Genomic DNA, 15,318 nt, shown 5'->3' on the forward strand with positions numbered 1-15,318 from the left:
AAGAAGCGCAATCGTTGATGTCACTATATGCATCCAAGGCTTTGGACCGTATCTTGCAATGCGATGATGGTTCATTTAGTTCATTCATTTAACGCGATGTTACTTGTTGGCATGTTTAGTAGTACACCGAGAGGAAGGATTAGACCTCATCGATAGAATTATTTCTGCTCCATTCGGGAAAGAGAATATCCACGGAGGACCAAAAAAAAGGAAAAAAGACACCGGATAAATTGGTACAGAGCATCAATACATCACCAGGCTAGCTAATAATCGATTATGTTTTAAATTTGCTTTTGTTTTAAGGTTTGAGAGGGATATATTATTATTAATATTATTATTATAAACGTAAATCTTTTCTCGGACAAGATATGAAAGAGTCCAAAAAAATATCAATCGTTTCCAGAGAGTTTAATCTGCTCTGAGCAGTCAAGTCACCAAGAAGAACTGGCGTCAAACTTTCTGATAGAAAGAACTCTTACTTCCAACTCAATTCTCCGGAGTGATCCACACGTTGTCATGGACGGATCGATGTGGGCAATGTCTTCTCGGAAAACGGGTGAAGCTTTGTTTCTCCAAATCATAAACCCGCCAAACATTACAAGAGTCGTATCGACTGCTGTAGTAGACACAGTTACCTTTGCACCCGGCTTCACCAGCAGACACCGAGATCCCGTGTTTCCAGTGCAGGAAGAGCGCTCGATCTCCCAACCTCGTCGTCTTCACCCACGCCCTGTTCCTCAAATCCAGCCGGAACACGCTCATCTCTGTGGACTCATGTTCCGCTATCACCACGTACAGTATCTCCCCGCAAGATTCAACCAAGAACCGCTCTTGGCGGGGACAATTATACACGGGAGGTCGGCACACATGGAGCTCCTTGATCTGGAGTGGGAATACTCGGAAACTTATCAACCTCCCCTCTTTGTTCATCGCGTAGAATTGCCCTTCCACGCTTACGATCGAATTAAATTCTGTGGCTTCCACATGTTCTGCGGTCCAAAACTCGTGCCCCGGACTCCAAACGTAGAGCATTGTAAGTTTGCGCACGAAGAGGACGCAGCCGGAGGTCGTCGGAGCCGAAGACATATAAAAGAGCGAGCGTGACGGAAGGCCGCCGCGAGGGAGGATAGGGAGGTCCCACCGTGCGCGAGAGAAGGGGTTCAATAGTGATATCTGACCGCGCCGGTTGGGCTGCAGCACCAGCCAACCGTTCCAGGAACCACCGAAGTGGTAATGTTGAAGCACAAAACCATGGATTCTGATCTTGAACGAGAGTTTCGGGTCCGTCACACTCTGCAGGGCGCAGGTGGTATTGGAATTCGTCAGGACGAGCAGCCACGGGGCTTTCCGCTTGGTCGGGTCGACTCGCGCGGCCGCGGCTGTCCAATCCTTGCACGATGTGCCGAGGCGCACGGCGTCTTTGGGGTTCATACGCATCAAGATCAACTCGACGACGTCGACGGGAATATAGGCCATGACTCGCTGTTTCCTCTTCCTTCGCTTCTTGTTGCTCGCGGGAGTCGATCTGCTAACCCACACCAAAAAGCACATCGATCACAGGAACAGTTGATTCAAGAAAAGAGAAAGCGGATTACGTTTCTGCAGGCAATGGAGGAGGCGTATTCCGCGCCTCCGAGGTCGACACCGTGGCGCCGCTTTGAGTTAGAATTACCAAAGCTTCGGCCGCCAGCATCTCATAGACCGTGAACGCCTCCGCCGCTTCCTTGGCCGTCGTTGCTTCCTCCCGCTCTTCATCCGCCATCAAGAATTTGGAATTGGACCGGACAGGATTCAAAGAATCGCGGCAATCTTTAATCTTTTTATGTGTTCCTCGCTACGCAGATTCCTAACACCCATAAAAGTAACGAGTAATTCTCCGTTTTATTTCATTGGGTTTTTACGCATGATTGAAATTAGTTCGATTCTTTGACGTATAAGTTTTATGCTGATTCGAAAAGAATAAAAACTCATCCAATAAAAATATAATCAATCGTGCATCAAATATTATGATTATATTCTTATAAAAATAGAACTGAGTTTTCCATGAATATTTTTTACATTCCTAACATTCTCTTTGCTCATATTTTCTATATTTATGAAATACTGCTTGACATATATATGCCAAAAATATCCTTATTTAATTAGAACATTACAATGTGGTATTTGACAAGAATCAAATGGTGAAAGAAGACGAGTGAGGAGAAGATTGCTTAGGCACCTTGATTTGGGACCATTATATTTTTTTCTTAAATAAAGTTTGTATCAGTTGAATTGAATTTTTTTTTGTAATTTTGGTACGTGACAACATCTAAAATATTTATTATTTTTTCTTGATTTATTATGTCAATTGCCTACAATCAATTAATGAAAAAGAAAGATTTTTGGTAATGCAAATCTAAAAAGTTATCTCCTCCAATGCCAAAATTTTAATGTGATTACATGTATTATTATTTTTCCTCTTGCACTCGGTGATGAGGATGATAATTACGATAAGACTCGCGTGACATCGGCTGACGCCTCACGTCTTTGTCGGGCTGACAGCGCCTGGCCAACACGAGCTAGAACGCCAACCGAGGCCCATTAACGACCGCTCAGGCTCGATTCCTTACGCCACGCCAACAGCAATGTCAGACGTCATCAGAAGGTACGATCCTGCCCTCTGCGAGCAGGCACGTCAGGTGACACAAAACTCCCCTATAAATATCCTTACGTTCTGAGCACGGGGAAAAAAAACGGACTAACTGCAGGGACGAAGACGAGGCGACCCTCTCCGAACGCATTGGCGAGGAGCCCCCTCTAGAAGGAAACAACGACCCACCTCCACGACTGAATCGACCCGAGCCGGCAACCTCCGTAGTCCCGAGGAACCCCCCCCACTTGAGAGATTCCCCGTCATCCGAACCCGAACCGAGCGACGTCGACCCGGAGGCCATGGCTTAAAGTTGTTTACACCAACACTCGGACCTTAAAAAAATACTAATAGAATTATCCAATTATCGAAATAATTATTTTCTTGACTAGAAGAGGTTAGGTAGTCATCCAATTTTTTTATTATCTTTTTTTTTTTTCTCTTTTCTATCTTCTATTATTGATATAAGAGGTTTTATTTTTAATTGTTTTTATTTAAATAAAATATCTTTCTTTTTCCAATAACATCATCATCGTATGTCATTATAATTGAAATATTAAAATTATATTTTTATATTTTTTTTGATAAATTAATATTATTATAATAAAAAAAAATAAATATTTAGATCGAGAAAATATTTCGCGACTATCAAATATATCAGAAAATGTTACCAGATTGATATTAACTGAATGTATATAAGCTCAAGACACATAAGTGCACTAACCAACTTGTCATCCATCCATAGAGACCAATAGAAAATAAATAAATAAATAAAAAACAAAGTACATGCTCGAACTAATCGATTCATTTCAATATGAATAATTAAAGCAATTCGATTTTTTTATTTATTTAGAACATCAAATTCTAATTTTCTTAATAATTATAGAAATATAAATATAAATATTAAAAATGATAAAGATGCGAATGCTAAAATTAATTAAGGAGGGGAATTAGCCCGTTGTTCTGCCGTTCCAGTTTTCCTAACTCCTTTCCCCTTCGAAGAGAGTGAGTTACTGGTTCGCCAGAAGCAAGACTATGGCCGGAGGTGGGATATTGGGAGGGGGCAGATCCTCCTGGGGATACGGCCATCCGGCGGCTGCCCGTCAGATCGGTGGGCGGTGGTGGCAGCAGGAGGTGAAGCGGAGGGAACGGTGGCTGGTGGCCCTGGGGATCGTGCTCCACGCCGTCTACATGCTTAGCATCTTCGACATCTACTTCAAAACCCCCATTGTCCACGGCATGGATCCCGTCCCCCAGCGCTTTTCCCCGCCCGCCAAGCGCCTCGTCCTCCTCGTAGGTGCGGGCGCCCTCCTCTCATTTCTGGATCGTGGTGATGATGTCTGCCATCGTTCTTATTGATTCCCGATTGGGGTTTGGATCTTGAGCTTTGTTCCAGCTGATGGATTGCGTGCGGACAAGTTCTTTGAGCCAGATTCGGATGGACGGTTCAGGGCGCCGTTTCTAAGGAGCGTGATAAAGGAGAAGGGGCGCTGGGGAATCTCGCATGCCCGTCCTCCGACGGAGTCGAGGCCTGGGCACGTTTCCATCATTGCTGGGTTCTACGAGGACCCGAGTGCAGTCACAAAAGGTGTGACATGTTCTTGATAGGGTTTATTACGTTTTTCGAGCTAGAAAATGATATGTGGTTTTTTTGTTGTTGTTTTGATGGCCTTAGAACTCTGGACATAATTCCATTAAGCTGGACATTACCATTATCCTAAGCATCTGAATCTTGAACAACCTAAATAGAACTATTGATCACCCAGCTTTTGCTTTTAGGGTGAACAATTCAGTGCATTCATATGATACATAGCACAGTGATGGGTCTTTCTTAATCATGTTTTGCAGTAGATAGTCAGCCACAAAATTCTTTGGTGTATTAATGGAACATAGAATAAGTGCTTATAAAATTATTTTTTGCTGTTGAAGCAGAGTAGCAGAAAAAGTCAGTAGAAGATGATATTTTAAAGCATCTGCGGCAATTAAATGCACAAGTATAACAAATGATGCTGCATAATTTTGCTATATCTTGACTAGCTTTATTTGTCTATCTTGACCACCATACAAATTACGGTGGTGGTCCAAGTCTTGAAATGAACCATTGAGTTCAGACTTAGAGCTTTGTGCCTTGAATAGTTATCAGCCACTGAGAGGTCTTTGTAGCTTCTGCGCATGTATAATCTTCTTGGATACTTTGTGACAAAATATTCTTGGATAATCTTTTGACTCTCCTATTAGGTATGCACCACTATCGGGTAAGAAGTTTAAGTTTTAATTGCCATGAGTTATGATAAATTGTTACCTAGTTGACTCGAAAGGTCCCTCAAGATAATCTTTTTTGCATAGTCACTCAAGATTTAACTTTTTTGCATCACTGCCAAATGTAGGACTTCCTTACTTTATCTTTGACCTCTTTGATATCTAGATTTTGATGCCACAACTATAAAATTGTGGGTTAACCTATTGGTTTGAAGATGTTCTAGAACCTAGAAAGGTTGTAATCAATCAATTATGGATTAGATAAAGGAGTACTAGAAAGCTGAAATGGAACATTTTTTTAATGGATAAAACAAGTTTAGACTAAGATAATATAGCATCTTTTTTAAATATGACAAAAAAAATTTGTGTTTTATGCGCTCCTCTCTCAAGTTGAATCAAGGAGGTTCTAGCTGTATAAATTTCATATACAGATACCCAGCAGCTACAATTAGTTTCATATGTCAGATATCCTCAGCTATGATAAATTTATGGTAATTTCATTTTTCTAGAGATAACAAAAAGAGATTTGCTTGCTCTTATTTTGACGAGCGATGTTATTTTAAAGATCAGGCCTAGGAAGATCCATGTAGCCCATCCCAAATGGCTGAGACATTTTGGCTGGTTGTTGTTGAAGTTATTTTCTGTGGTTTACATTTGGTCATCAGTCATTATCCTAGGATTATTAAAGTCAGTTTATCTGGTTTGAACCTGACAAGCTTCTTGCTAAAACAATTTTAAGGTAGGAGTGGTGTTCTGTTTGTTTGTTAGATAAAGAGCTATCTTCTGTTAGTATTACTGCATACACTTAAAAGATTTTGTTGCTTGTGTAGTTTCTCAATACTAGACTTGGAACACCTGATCGAATGTTTTATGTTAATCACTTACGTTTTGTGTAATACAGAATGTCCTTGTAATATTTTCTTAGGTGTATATTTTGTCCTGTTTTGCAGGGTGGAAAGCTAATCCTGTTGAGTTTGATTCGGTTTTCAACCGAAGTCGCCATACCTTTGCTTTTGGGAGTCCTGATATCATTCCTATATTCTGCCGAAGTGTGCCTCACAGCACCTGGGTGACATATCCTCATGAATATGAGGACTTTGCTTCGGGTTAGGACAACTGACATTAACTTAAGTAGAATCTTACTCTTACTCTAGCCCTTTTGAATTTCTGAATTAACACATGCAGCTTTCTTCCGCATTTTTATGCTAAAATGATCAAATTTTTAGGTTTTACAGCTTTAATATTAAGCATTTTAAATCTGAGCATCTTATTGGTTAATGTAACAATCTTGATTTAAAATGGAAGTTATTCATCTTTATGCCAAAATATTTAAGATTTTGATCCCAACTGACCTATCAGCACAACAGCTTGCATGTGATTGCCTTAACAACATGGTCCAAAGTGCACCCCAATTCTTAGTAGTAAGCTATTAATTCCGTATATACAAGTCCAACTGTCCAACTGTCCTGTTCAAGTGCTTTGGGTGTTATACCTAGCCTTTCAAGTCCTAATTCCTCTATTAGAATATAACATGTAGCTCAGAAGCAACAAAAAGTTGGAGTAATCTGGGATTCTAAGGTAAACATATTACAAATATTAATGCACTCAGTGGCCCATAGAGTTTTTTGCTTGTAAGACCTGATATATAATCTGTTGGAGTAGACCTAACAATGTGGCGAAGATGCTGAAGGCCTAGTGATTGCTGTTAGGTCACTACTTCTGTTTATGTCATCCCATCTCCTTAAATGCTTGTAGTATCATAGGGGTGTAGCAATTTTACAGTATAATCAAAGAGAATTCATATAACTTTTTTACTTGGTAGTAAAGAACTATAAACTCCCAGATTGGGTGATCTCATTGGAGTCACTTTGCCTTTTAAGACGAGTAGCTTCTATTGTCTCATGGAAACTTGTTGCAGTTCCATTCTTTAAATGTTAATATTTTACTAAGAAAATTTTAAAATGCATGATTCATTATGCTAAATGCATGCTTGATAATGTTGAATTTGCTTGGAACTTTTGATAGATCAATCAAAAGATGGGAAATCTCATAAGCATACTCTTGTTATGTTCTAATAATTACTTTAAAGGTACATCTTTATGTAGAGGTTTCTTTTGTACAAGTGTGTTGGTTGTTGATCCATAAATTTGGTCATCAAATTTCAAACTGCTTGTAAGATGAAAAGTTGGTGTATGTTGACTGATCCCATAGAATGGTGGTTAGAGGGTCAAGCTATTGATTAAGAATAAAGAACAAGATCAAGAGGGAGGAAGTATTGACTGAAAAGAAGCAACAAAGGACTATGAAGAAAATAAAATGACTGAATAAGATGTCAAAACCAAGGATTTTAATTTCGAATGATACCGCTTGTATCGAGCGGTATGTATCGATCCGCCAGCAGATCAGTACGCGGATCGCCCGCTACCGGGTGGTACCATCGATTGGGGCTATTTCCGTGCCGTTACCACATGAAATCGGTCGGTGATGATGGATTTCGACTGTCGCCGCTCAGTAGCGACCGTCACCGCTCGCTACCGGGCGGTATTAGCCGAGGTAGAAGGAAGAAGAGGGAGAAGAAAAGGGAGAACTTGGAGATCCGGCGTCGCCCTCCCTCGATAATCCCGATTCGTCGCTGCCCTCCCTCGTTGGACGCGGCAGATGAGATGTCGCCTCCTCCTCATTTGAGGCAACGAGAGCTCAGCGTTGTCGGTGACTTCTCCTCATCCGTGCAGGGAGAAGCTTCGTGGGGAAAAGAAACCGAGCAGAAGAAATGAGGCACGACATCGCTTTTTTTTTCGCTGGGAGAAGAAACCTCACGACGAAATGAGGCAATGTTTCTTCTCCCCACGCGGGCGGAAGAAACGAGGCGACGCCGCCCCTTTTTTTAAACTTATTATACACACACACACACACACACACACACACACCCCGAGTGGTATGTTAGAACGTACCGCTCAGTATACTTGTATCGTACTATACCAAGCTGAGTTCGATACTCTGGTTCGGTACGAAATTACAAACCTTGGTCAAAATATAAATGTAATATTAATATACTTGAACAACAAAAGAACAAAAAAGAGAAAACAAGATGGGAAGTAAGAAGAGAAATTGAATTAGTGAATTGTCTTACAATAAAAGATATGGAGGTTGGATTGATGTGTCTTTTGCCTGATCAACAAGATAAAGAGTGCATTTCATTGTGCCCTAGGCAGGTTCAATGTAACCCTGACCCTTGCATGCGGAATGACTGTTTCTATGATTTGAACCCTAGTCATGCAGGTTGCAAAATATGGTACAATATGATTTGTGCTTTACATACATTGCCCAATAGTAAGTTGAGTTAAGGATTTTAATTTTGACTCTACCAATCTGTATAGATTGGTATTTACCAGTCTGATGATCGATTGGATTGTGGACTGGGCAATCTCACCTTGTCTTTACTGGTTGCATCCAATAGCAAGTTACTTTTCTGCATTTATTGGTAAAACCACAAAAATCCGACCCTTCTGAGATTCTCATTGTTGGGAGCCCTTTGCATTGAGTTGAATTCTAAATGCATGAGGGTCTTGAGTCCTGCTACGCATGTTCCAGAAAGGTCAGATGTTTTATGGGTTTACCAATAAATGTTACTTTCTGTGACTCAAAGCCTTGGCATGTAGGTTGAGTTAAGCAATGGATTTGAATGATGTAGATCTGATGAAGTTACTAATTTTGATGCCATCTAATTAACTTCATCTCAAGTTACAACATTTTAGTACTTTAATCATGTAAGTGTGCAGGTTGTTTTGTGTAATTGATCAGAAATTCTTGTTATTGTTCCAACTTCCAACCGTGAGAGATCGTTATTATCTTTATGTGATTGCCAATTTATATCAAGTTGCTTAGCATACAAGAACAATGTTTATAATTCTTTTTGAGTTCTGTTGCAGATGCATCCTTCCTTGATCAGTGGTCATTTGATCAATTTCACAGCCTTCTGAATAGGTCTCGCAATGATCCTAAATTAAGGCAGATGCTCCTACAGGATAAATTGGTCATATTCTTGCATTTACTTGGTTGTGATACAAATGGCCATGCACACCGGCCTTACTCATCCATTTATCTTAGCAACGTTAAGGTCGTTGATAAAATTGCAGAAGATGTCTACAATCTCTTGGAAAACTATTTCAATGACAATCAGACGGCTTATATTTTTACAGCAGACCATGGAATGAGTGATAAAGGTTTGCGTGAATATTTATGCACTCTCCACTTTTGCTTTTATATGTTCATTTGATCTTATGGCCTCGTATATTATGCTTTTGTTGTCTAAACAAGTGCAAAAAGTCGTACCATGTTCGTACAATGGCATAGGCATTATATTGACTGTGTGATATGCTAACCGTTGACCAACATGGCACCATGCTGCACAGATGACATCTTAGATTCAGATCATAGGACATAGCAATAAACTGGGTAAAAATCATTATTGCCATATTTATATCTGGAGCAGCTGTGAACGATCAATTAATAGCTAGATGAGATTTTGAACTCCATATTAAATTGAAGTAATTCTACAGCAATTTATAATGATTTATCATTGCATTTAATTTATTATTCTAAACTTGTATAGATAGATGTATATTCTGGAAATATTATTTTTTTCATAATAGAACTAGTAGATATATTCATTTTATTAAAATTTATCAATATAATAGATGTAGCTGATATGTGACGTGAACAAAGAATCAATTGATGCAAACTTATCTTTCTAGTGGTGTGTAATATGGAGTCATGGACAATTGGAAACTGTAGTAATAGGTAGATAAGTGTCCAAAGTTTATGATATTATGGAGTATTTGTTTCTCAAAAACAAATTTTAACAAAAATAAAATAGAGCAAAGTTCGTCTTATCGGTTCGTACTGATGTACTGACCAACCGTCGGTATGGTACGAACGGAGGCGTACCAATGTACCATATGTTGGTACGCCTGGGCGTACCAATGGTAAGATAAAATTGCTGAAAATAACTCTAAAAATTCCAAAAAATAGAAAACAAAGTTGGGTTAGGGTTTCTAATTTGGAAATAAATATAAATTTAGTATAATTTTAGCAAAAACAATCTAAATTAAGAAAGAATAGTGACATATCTTTTTTGAGTTTTGTGGAGTAACTTTATGGTATGTTCTGGATCTTCTATTAATATTGAATTATCTACAAAGAAATAATTTGAATTGTTAGATTATTTTTTAAACAAATTAAACTTTAAAATTCAAATGAATTAAGTAATTAATCGATGGATATATCTGGTTTTACCACCAAAAAGAACGACGGGACTTCACGGGTGGTGAATCGAGTTCCTCGATCCTATGTATCTATATATTAATTTGATATATTTGTTGAACCAATCCTAAAAATGATTTCATGAGACCATTGACTCGCCAGCATCGCCGCCATCATCAGTCGAGGCACTGTTGTCCATGTCGTTACTATGTCTATGGACCGAGCGGGTTGTTGAATATGGTCGAGAAGGTGTCTATCACCCGACTCGATTCTTTCTAGTGGTGCGGTTAATGATATTGCCTGTCCCTTTGCCTTTGCCTTTGCACATTGGACAAACAATTGTGGCAGATGAAAGGGTTTAAAAACCCTTTCCTATGGTTCAAACGGTCAAATTGACAGTTTGAAGTAGAGCAATTTGAGCCCTTGATCGATAGCAGTCGAAATCCGATCATTACCGATCGGTATAGATCGGTAATAGTTGGATTTCGATTGTTACCAATCGGTACAAATCCCATATCGCCCTATACGGGGTCATGTAGCTAATGGGTACTGCTCGGTAGAGGGCGATCCATGTACTGGTTCCCTGTCGGATCGATATATACCCCCCATATCGAGCGGTACAGCTCATAACGACGAACCCTGAAATGAAGTACAAACGAGGTGATTAAAGTGGAGAGAAACTTTGGGAGTATCTTGTGATTGACATGCTTTATGGATAAAGAGAAAAAAATAAGATACTCCTAAGATGTCATGCTTTATGGATCTTAATGTTTCGTCGGGTAGTTAGAAAACTATATCTTACAAAAATTAATGTAGCTTACATAAGAACATTAAGGTGGATTATAGAATTACTACAAAGAATAAAAAATGTCATTACAGAGGTTATTATTAATGTAAACCATTTAAGATGATAACGTATTCAAAGAAGAACTCTATGTGCTATGGTTAGACACAATGAGTCCATTAGAACTACTGGTGTGAGGAGAGTTTGATGGATATTTAAGAAAACTTTATTAGAAACAAAGAAATGATTCATTACTTTTAATTTAATAGAAACACAACCCTCCATAAATCTCTATGATGCGAAAAGAAAGGTGTAGCTAATCCCAAATAATTGCAACATTGTGGGCTTGTGGCTTGTTGTTATGGTTGAACTAAAAGCTACACTATGTCAAACATGGCAAGCTTTGTATCTTAATATTGTTTAAGACATTTATAATAATTCTAGAAAATAAAACAATTTTAGAATTAATTTATCAATCATCATTAATTCATTATACTACTTTAGCATTATTTATACTACTATAACATGATCTGTCCAATTTTTTACCTTTAAAAAATCAATATTATTCTTGGGCTATGAAATGTGACATTTAGAATATTTGATCGTACCTTTGTAATAATTATATTACAACAAGGCCATAAAATCTCAAATAAGTTATATGCAAAAAGTCATATGCTCAACTAAGTTAAAGATATTTAAAATTTTATTTATAGTTTCTGTTAAAATCTTTTTAAGTCTTCCTCTATCTCTTCTCATGTCATTAATAGCAATCATTTCACCTCTTTTAATTACCGTATATGGAAGTCTGTAGAGCACATGTCCTGTTCGTACCATCTTCTTCCTTATTTTATCCTTTATCAAAGTGATACCTAATTATTTACGAATAGAAATATTTTTTTTCCTATCTTTTCTAATAACTCTATAGTCTATACATCGACCTCAACATGCTCATCTCAACAACACTATATATATATGTTGTTTCTTAAATGTCCAACACTCGGATCATTTTAGTCTAACCTTTGTAATGATTATATGATAATAAAATGCAACATTATTCGATCTTGATTCCACCCATTTTAATCTTTTGATTTATTTCATATCTGAGTCCAAGCTAAATAATTATTGTTGTTTGAAAAACAGCCAAATAACATGTCACTTTTTATTATTTATTTCAAACTAGGTGTGGATCTAGCATTTCTATTACTTCATAAAGTTTTTTTCCAAGAAACAAAACTAGAAAGCATCTATTGATTCACTAGGTGGGTATAAATAGTGCTCATAGCATCCACACTAAAAAAAGAAGCAAAAACTTCAGGCCAATGGCCCATCCGCAAAAAGGATGCCCTGGTTGAATTAACCATTTTGGCCAGCCAATCGGCATTGGAATTTCCTTCACAATAGACATGAGTGGTATTGACTGATTGGAAGTAGTGGAGTAAATGTAGTACATTCGGAATTATGTTAATTAATGACTAGGGAGGCTCAATGTAGCCTGCTAATATGTCAGTGATTGGTTTATCATCTGCCTCAGTATGAACACGCTGAAAACCATGTTGGATAGATAGCATTAAGCCTTCTTTGATGGCCATAGCTCGTAGAAATGGCTGCCCGCGCCTTGCAAGAACCTGCCACCTGCAAACAAACGGCGACCCAACTCATCTTGGACCAAAAGATCTGCTCCACCAGAATTTGAACCATCGCAATAAGACTATTCAATCTTACCCATCCCGCACTGGGTTTTTGCCAAGACACCGACATCTCTGAAGATTTGGAGCACACTCCCTCAGTAACATTTGTAATAGAGTGATGGCTTTGGGAAGATAAAGAAAGAATGAATCCGTTTAATTTATTATTAGGAATATCTGTAATTTATTAGAAGAATGTTACAAAATAATTTTGGCAGAAAAACAAACTGACGGTTAATTCTGTCATTGTAAAATGCTAAAAGACTAGTTATCTGTTAATGAGTGACCCTTTTTTGCTTGTCATTCTTTTACAATGCTTAGTTTCCTATTAAATCAGAAAGCTATATATCTAAACATTAAGGATTTAGGTACCAGTTGTTCCTCTTCTGGTACAGTGTCAGATTGGTGCAGTATACAATGCCCTTCCGCTGTGTAAAAGTATAACAAGATTATTTGAAATGTCGGTGTACTTCAGTGTGGTTGGTACTTGGTAGCATACTAATTGAGTTCGGACGAACACATTGTGGTCATTGTGGATGGTACGGACATTTTCGTAAAGATGCTTGATAATTTTTGGTGCGTGAAACTCCAATCATGTGTTCATTAATGTGGAATGCAACATTTAATGCAAGGTGAAATGATAGGCTGGGAGTGATGGTGGTGCTTCTATGGTACTGTTTTATTTAATTTTACATGATGTCACATGGTTAATTTTACATGATGTCACATGTTTGTTAATTCATGCAATACTCATTGAACTGACTTGATTTTCAGTGATCGTGCAAGAGGTCTCATTTTCACTAGCATGAACTATGATCTTCATAGTTATATGTAGTTTTTAGTCCTTGTTTGAGTTGCTTACAGTTGCTACATGGTTTTGTATGCCTTTCTTTACTGTTGCATCTATTGTATCAATAGGATTTTTTTCCCTTTGCTCCCTACCATACCAGTGCCCTTCCTTCTGACATGCACACATGGAAAACAACTTTATTATAGGAAGTCATGGGGATGGCCACCCTTCCAACACGGATACTCCACTTGTGGCATGGGGAGCCGGTATCAAGAATCCCGGGTGGTTGATTTCTGATAGCCTTTCTGATGATGGTTTCCGTTTTGTTGATGAACATAAACATGATATGCCCACACCTACGGAGTGGGGGCTTAGAGGCATTGAAAGAGTGGATGTCAATCAGGCTGATTTAGCACCTTTAATGGTAATACTATGAATTCTTGATTCATTTAAATTTTGTACCTTAGCAGTTGTTGCTATAATTTTCTTTTCACATTATTTCTTTAACAAATCTAAAAATTTGGCAGGCGACTATTGTTGGATTGCCATGCCCGGTTAATTCAGTTGGAAATTTGCCATTGGGTTACCTGAGTTTAAATAAGGTTGGTTCTATAACCTTCTCTTTTTCTTTTATATAGTACTGGGATTTGCTGCAGTATTAATAATAACATGATGGTACTTCAATTGTTCTTTCAGGTCTTGTGATAATGAAGTTATTTCACTTATTCCAAGACAGATAGTCATCTTTTACTGTAATAAGACATTGCACTATTTATGTGTCTAAATCATTTTTCTTTCCTGGTTCATTTTAAGTAGGCAGAAGAAGTTGAAGCTGTTTTCGCAAATACAAAGCAAATTCTTAATCAGTTCCTCCAGAAGTCAAGTATCCTACATCTGAAGTACCATTTTGAGAAGAATAATGCACTTATAACACAAATTTATTTTTGAGTTTGATTGATAGGCCATATATGAAACTATAATCTCAATTCAAAAACAGATGGTTTTGTTTGTGAGTTCATGGTATGATTACTGGTAAAGTCCAACCTATTTTTCTAGAGTTTACATTCTGTTACTGAATTTATTATCCATAAATATGAAGTTATTTTGCACATGCATCTTGAATCAAAAGTTTATACAATGAAGAAATCTAAATGTTGAGAGAACTGTGCAAAGAAAATGACCTTAATTTTGCCTTAATTATGATTATTCTTCTTAATCGCCTTTAATTCAAAGGAGATATAAAATCATGTAAGAAATTGAAGCATTGTGTTATATGCTTACTTAGTTACTACACGTTAGACCTTAATTATGCTGAATCTATCTCACTATGTATTCCTCTGATTACCCATTTAACATGGGAGAATAAGCTCATAAATCATGCAGGAAGTCAATATCCAAGCAGTCAATCTAAACTAATTTTTCCATGTAAAAATAGAAATTCATGCAAGAAGTCAATAATACATTATCAATTTAAGCTAATTTTTCTTAAATACCTCTAATCAAATCTTAATTTATCATTAGGTCCTAATCAATATATTTACTAATATTATTTAGATTAATTACATGAAATGATAAAGAAAATATAGAGAAAAGATAACTACCTTCAATTAAAGAGTAATTCCATAAGAGCTCGAGTTTAATCCCTCTTTTATTCAAATCAACTCTACTGATTGCCGACTAGTTGGGAGAAAGAATGAGAATGAGCGAGAAAGGGAGTGAGCTTGAAAATGAGTGAGAGTGATTGAAAATGTGGAAGAGAGGGACTTTCATAAGCCTAAAAGAGCTCCCAATAGTCAAATTGACCGTTAAGGGCTGTAAGTGTAATCTTTCAACCAGGCACCAATCGAAATCCAGCCATTATCGATCGGTACCCATCACTAATGGTCGAATTTCAATTGTACTTTGTGGT

At 37.7% G+C, this 15,318-nt stretch overlaps 2 protein-coding genes across 2 annotated transcripts in view; one reads left to right on the forward strand and one right to left on the reverse strand.

Moving 5' to 3' along the window:
* Positions 1–486: 486 nt before the first annotated feature.
* LOC135625830 (F-box/kelch-repeat protein At1g57790-like) lies at positions 487–1,762 on the reverse strand. The gene is made up of 2 exons (XM_065130919.1): positions 1,596–1,762; positions 487–1,525 (listed from the first exon to the last, which is right to left on the reverse strand). Exons 1-2 carry the CDS (start codon positions 1,760–1,762, stop codon positions 487–489), a joined length of 1,206 nt encoding a protein of 401 aa, XP_064986991.1.
* A 1,822-nt stretch (positions 1,763–3,584) lies between these two features.
* The window catches only part of LOC103969715 (GPI ethanolamine phosphate transferase 1), a 31,015-nt gene continuing 19,281 nt past the window's right edge, over positions 3,585–15,318 (forward strand). The window contains exons 1-7 of the mRNA XM_009383351.3: positions 3,585–3,926; positions 4,026–4,217; positions 5,839–5,994; positions 8,818–9,111; positions 13,616–13,833; positions 13,937–14,011; positions 14,226–14,292. Of these exons, the coding sequence (XP_009381626.2) occupies positions 3,665–3,926; positions 4,026–4,217; positions 5,839–5,994; positions 8,818–9,111; positions 13,616–13,833; positions 13,937–14,011; positions 14,226–14,292 (1,264 nt within the window). The 5' untranslated portion in view covers positions 3,585–3,664. The remainder of the gene's footprint in view (positions 3,927–4,025; positions 4,218–5,838; positions 5,995–8,817; positions 9,112–13,615; positions 13,834–13,936; positions 14,012–14,225; positions 14,293–15,318) is intronic.

This window comes from Musa acuminata, chromosome BXJ2-10, assembly GCF_036884655.1.
Source record: "Musa acuminata AAA Group cultivar baxijiao chromosome BXJ2-10, Cavendish_Baxijiao_AAA, whole genome shotgun sequence".
NCBI lineage: Eukaryota > Viridiplantae > Streptophyta > Magnoliopsida > Zingiberales > Musaceae > Musa > Musa acuminata.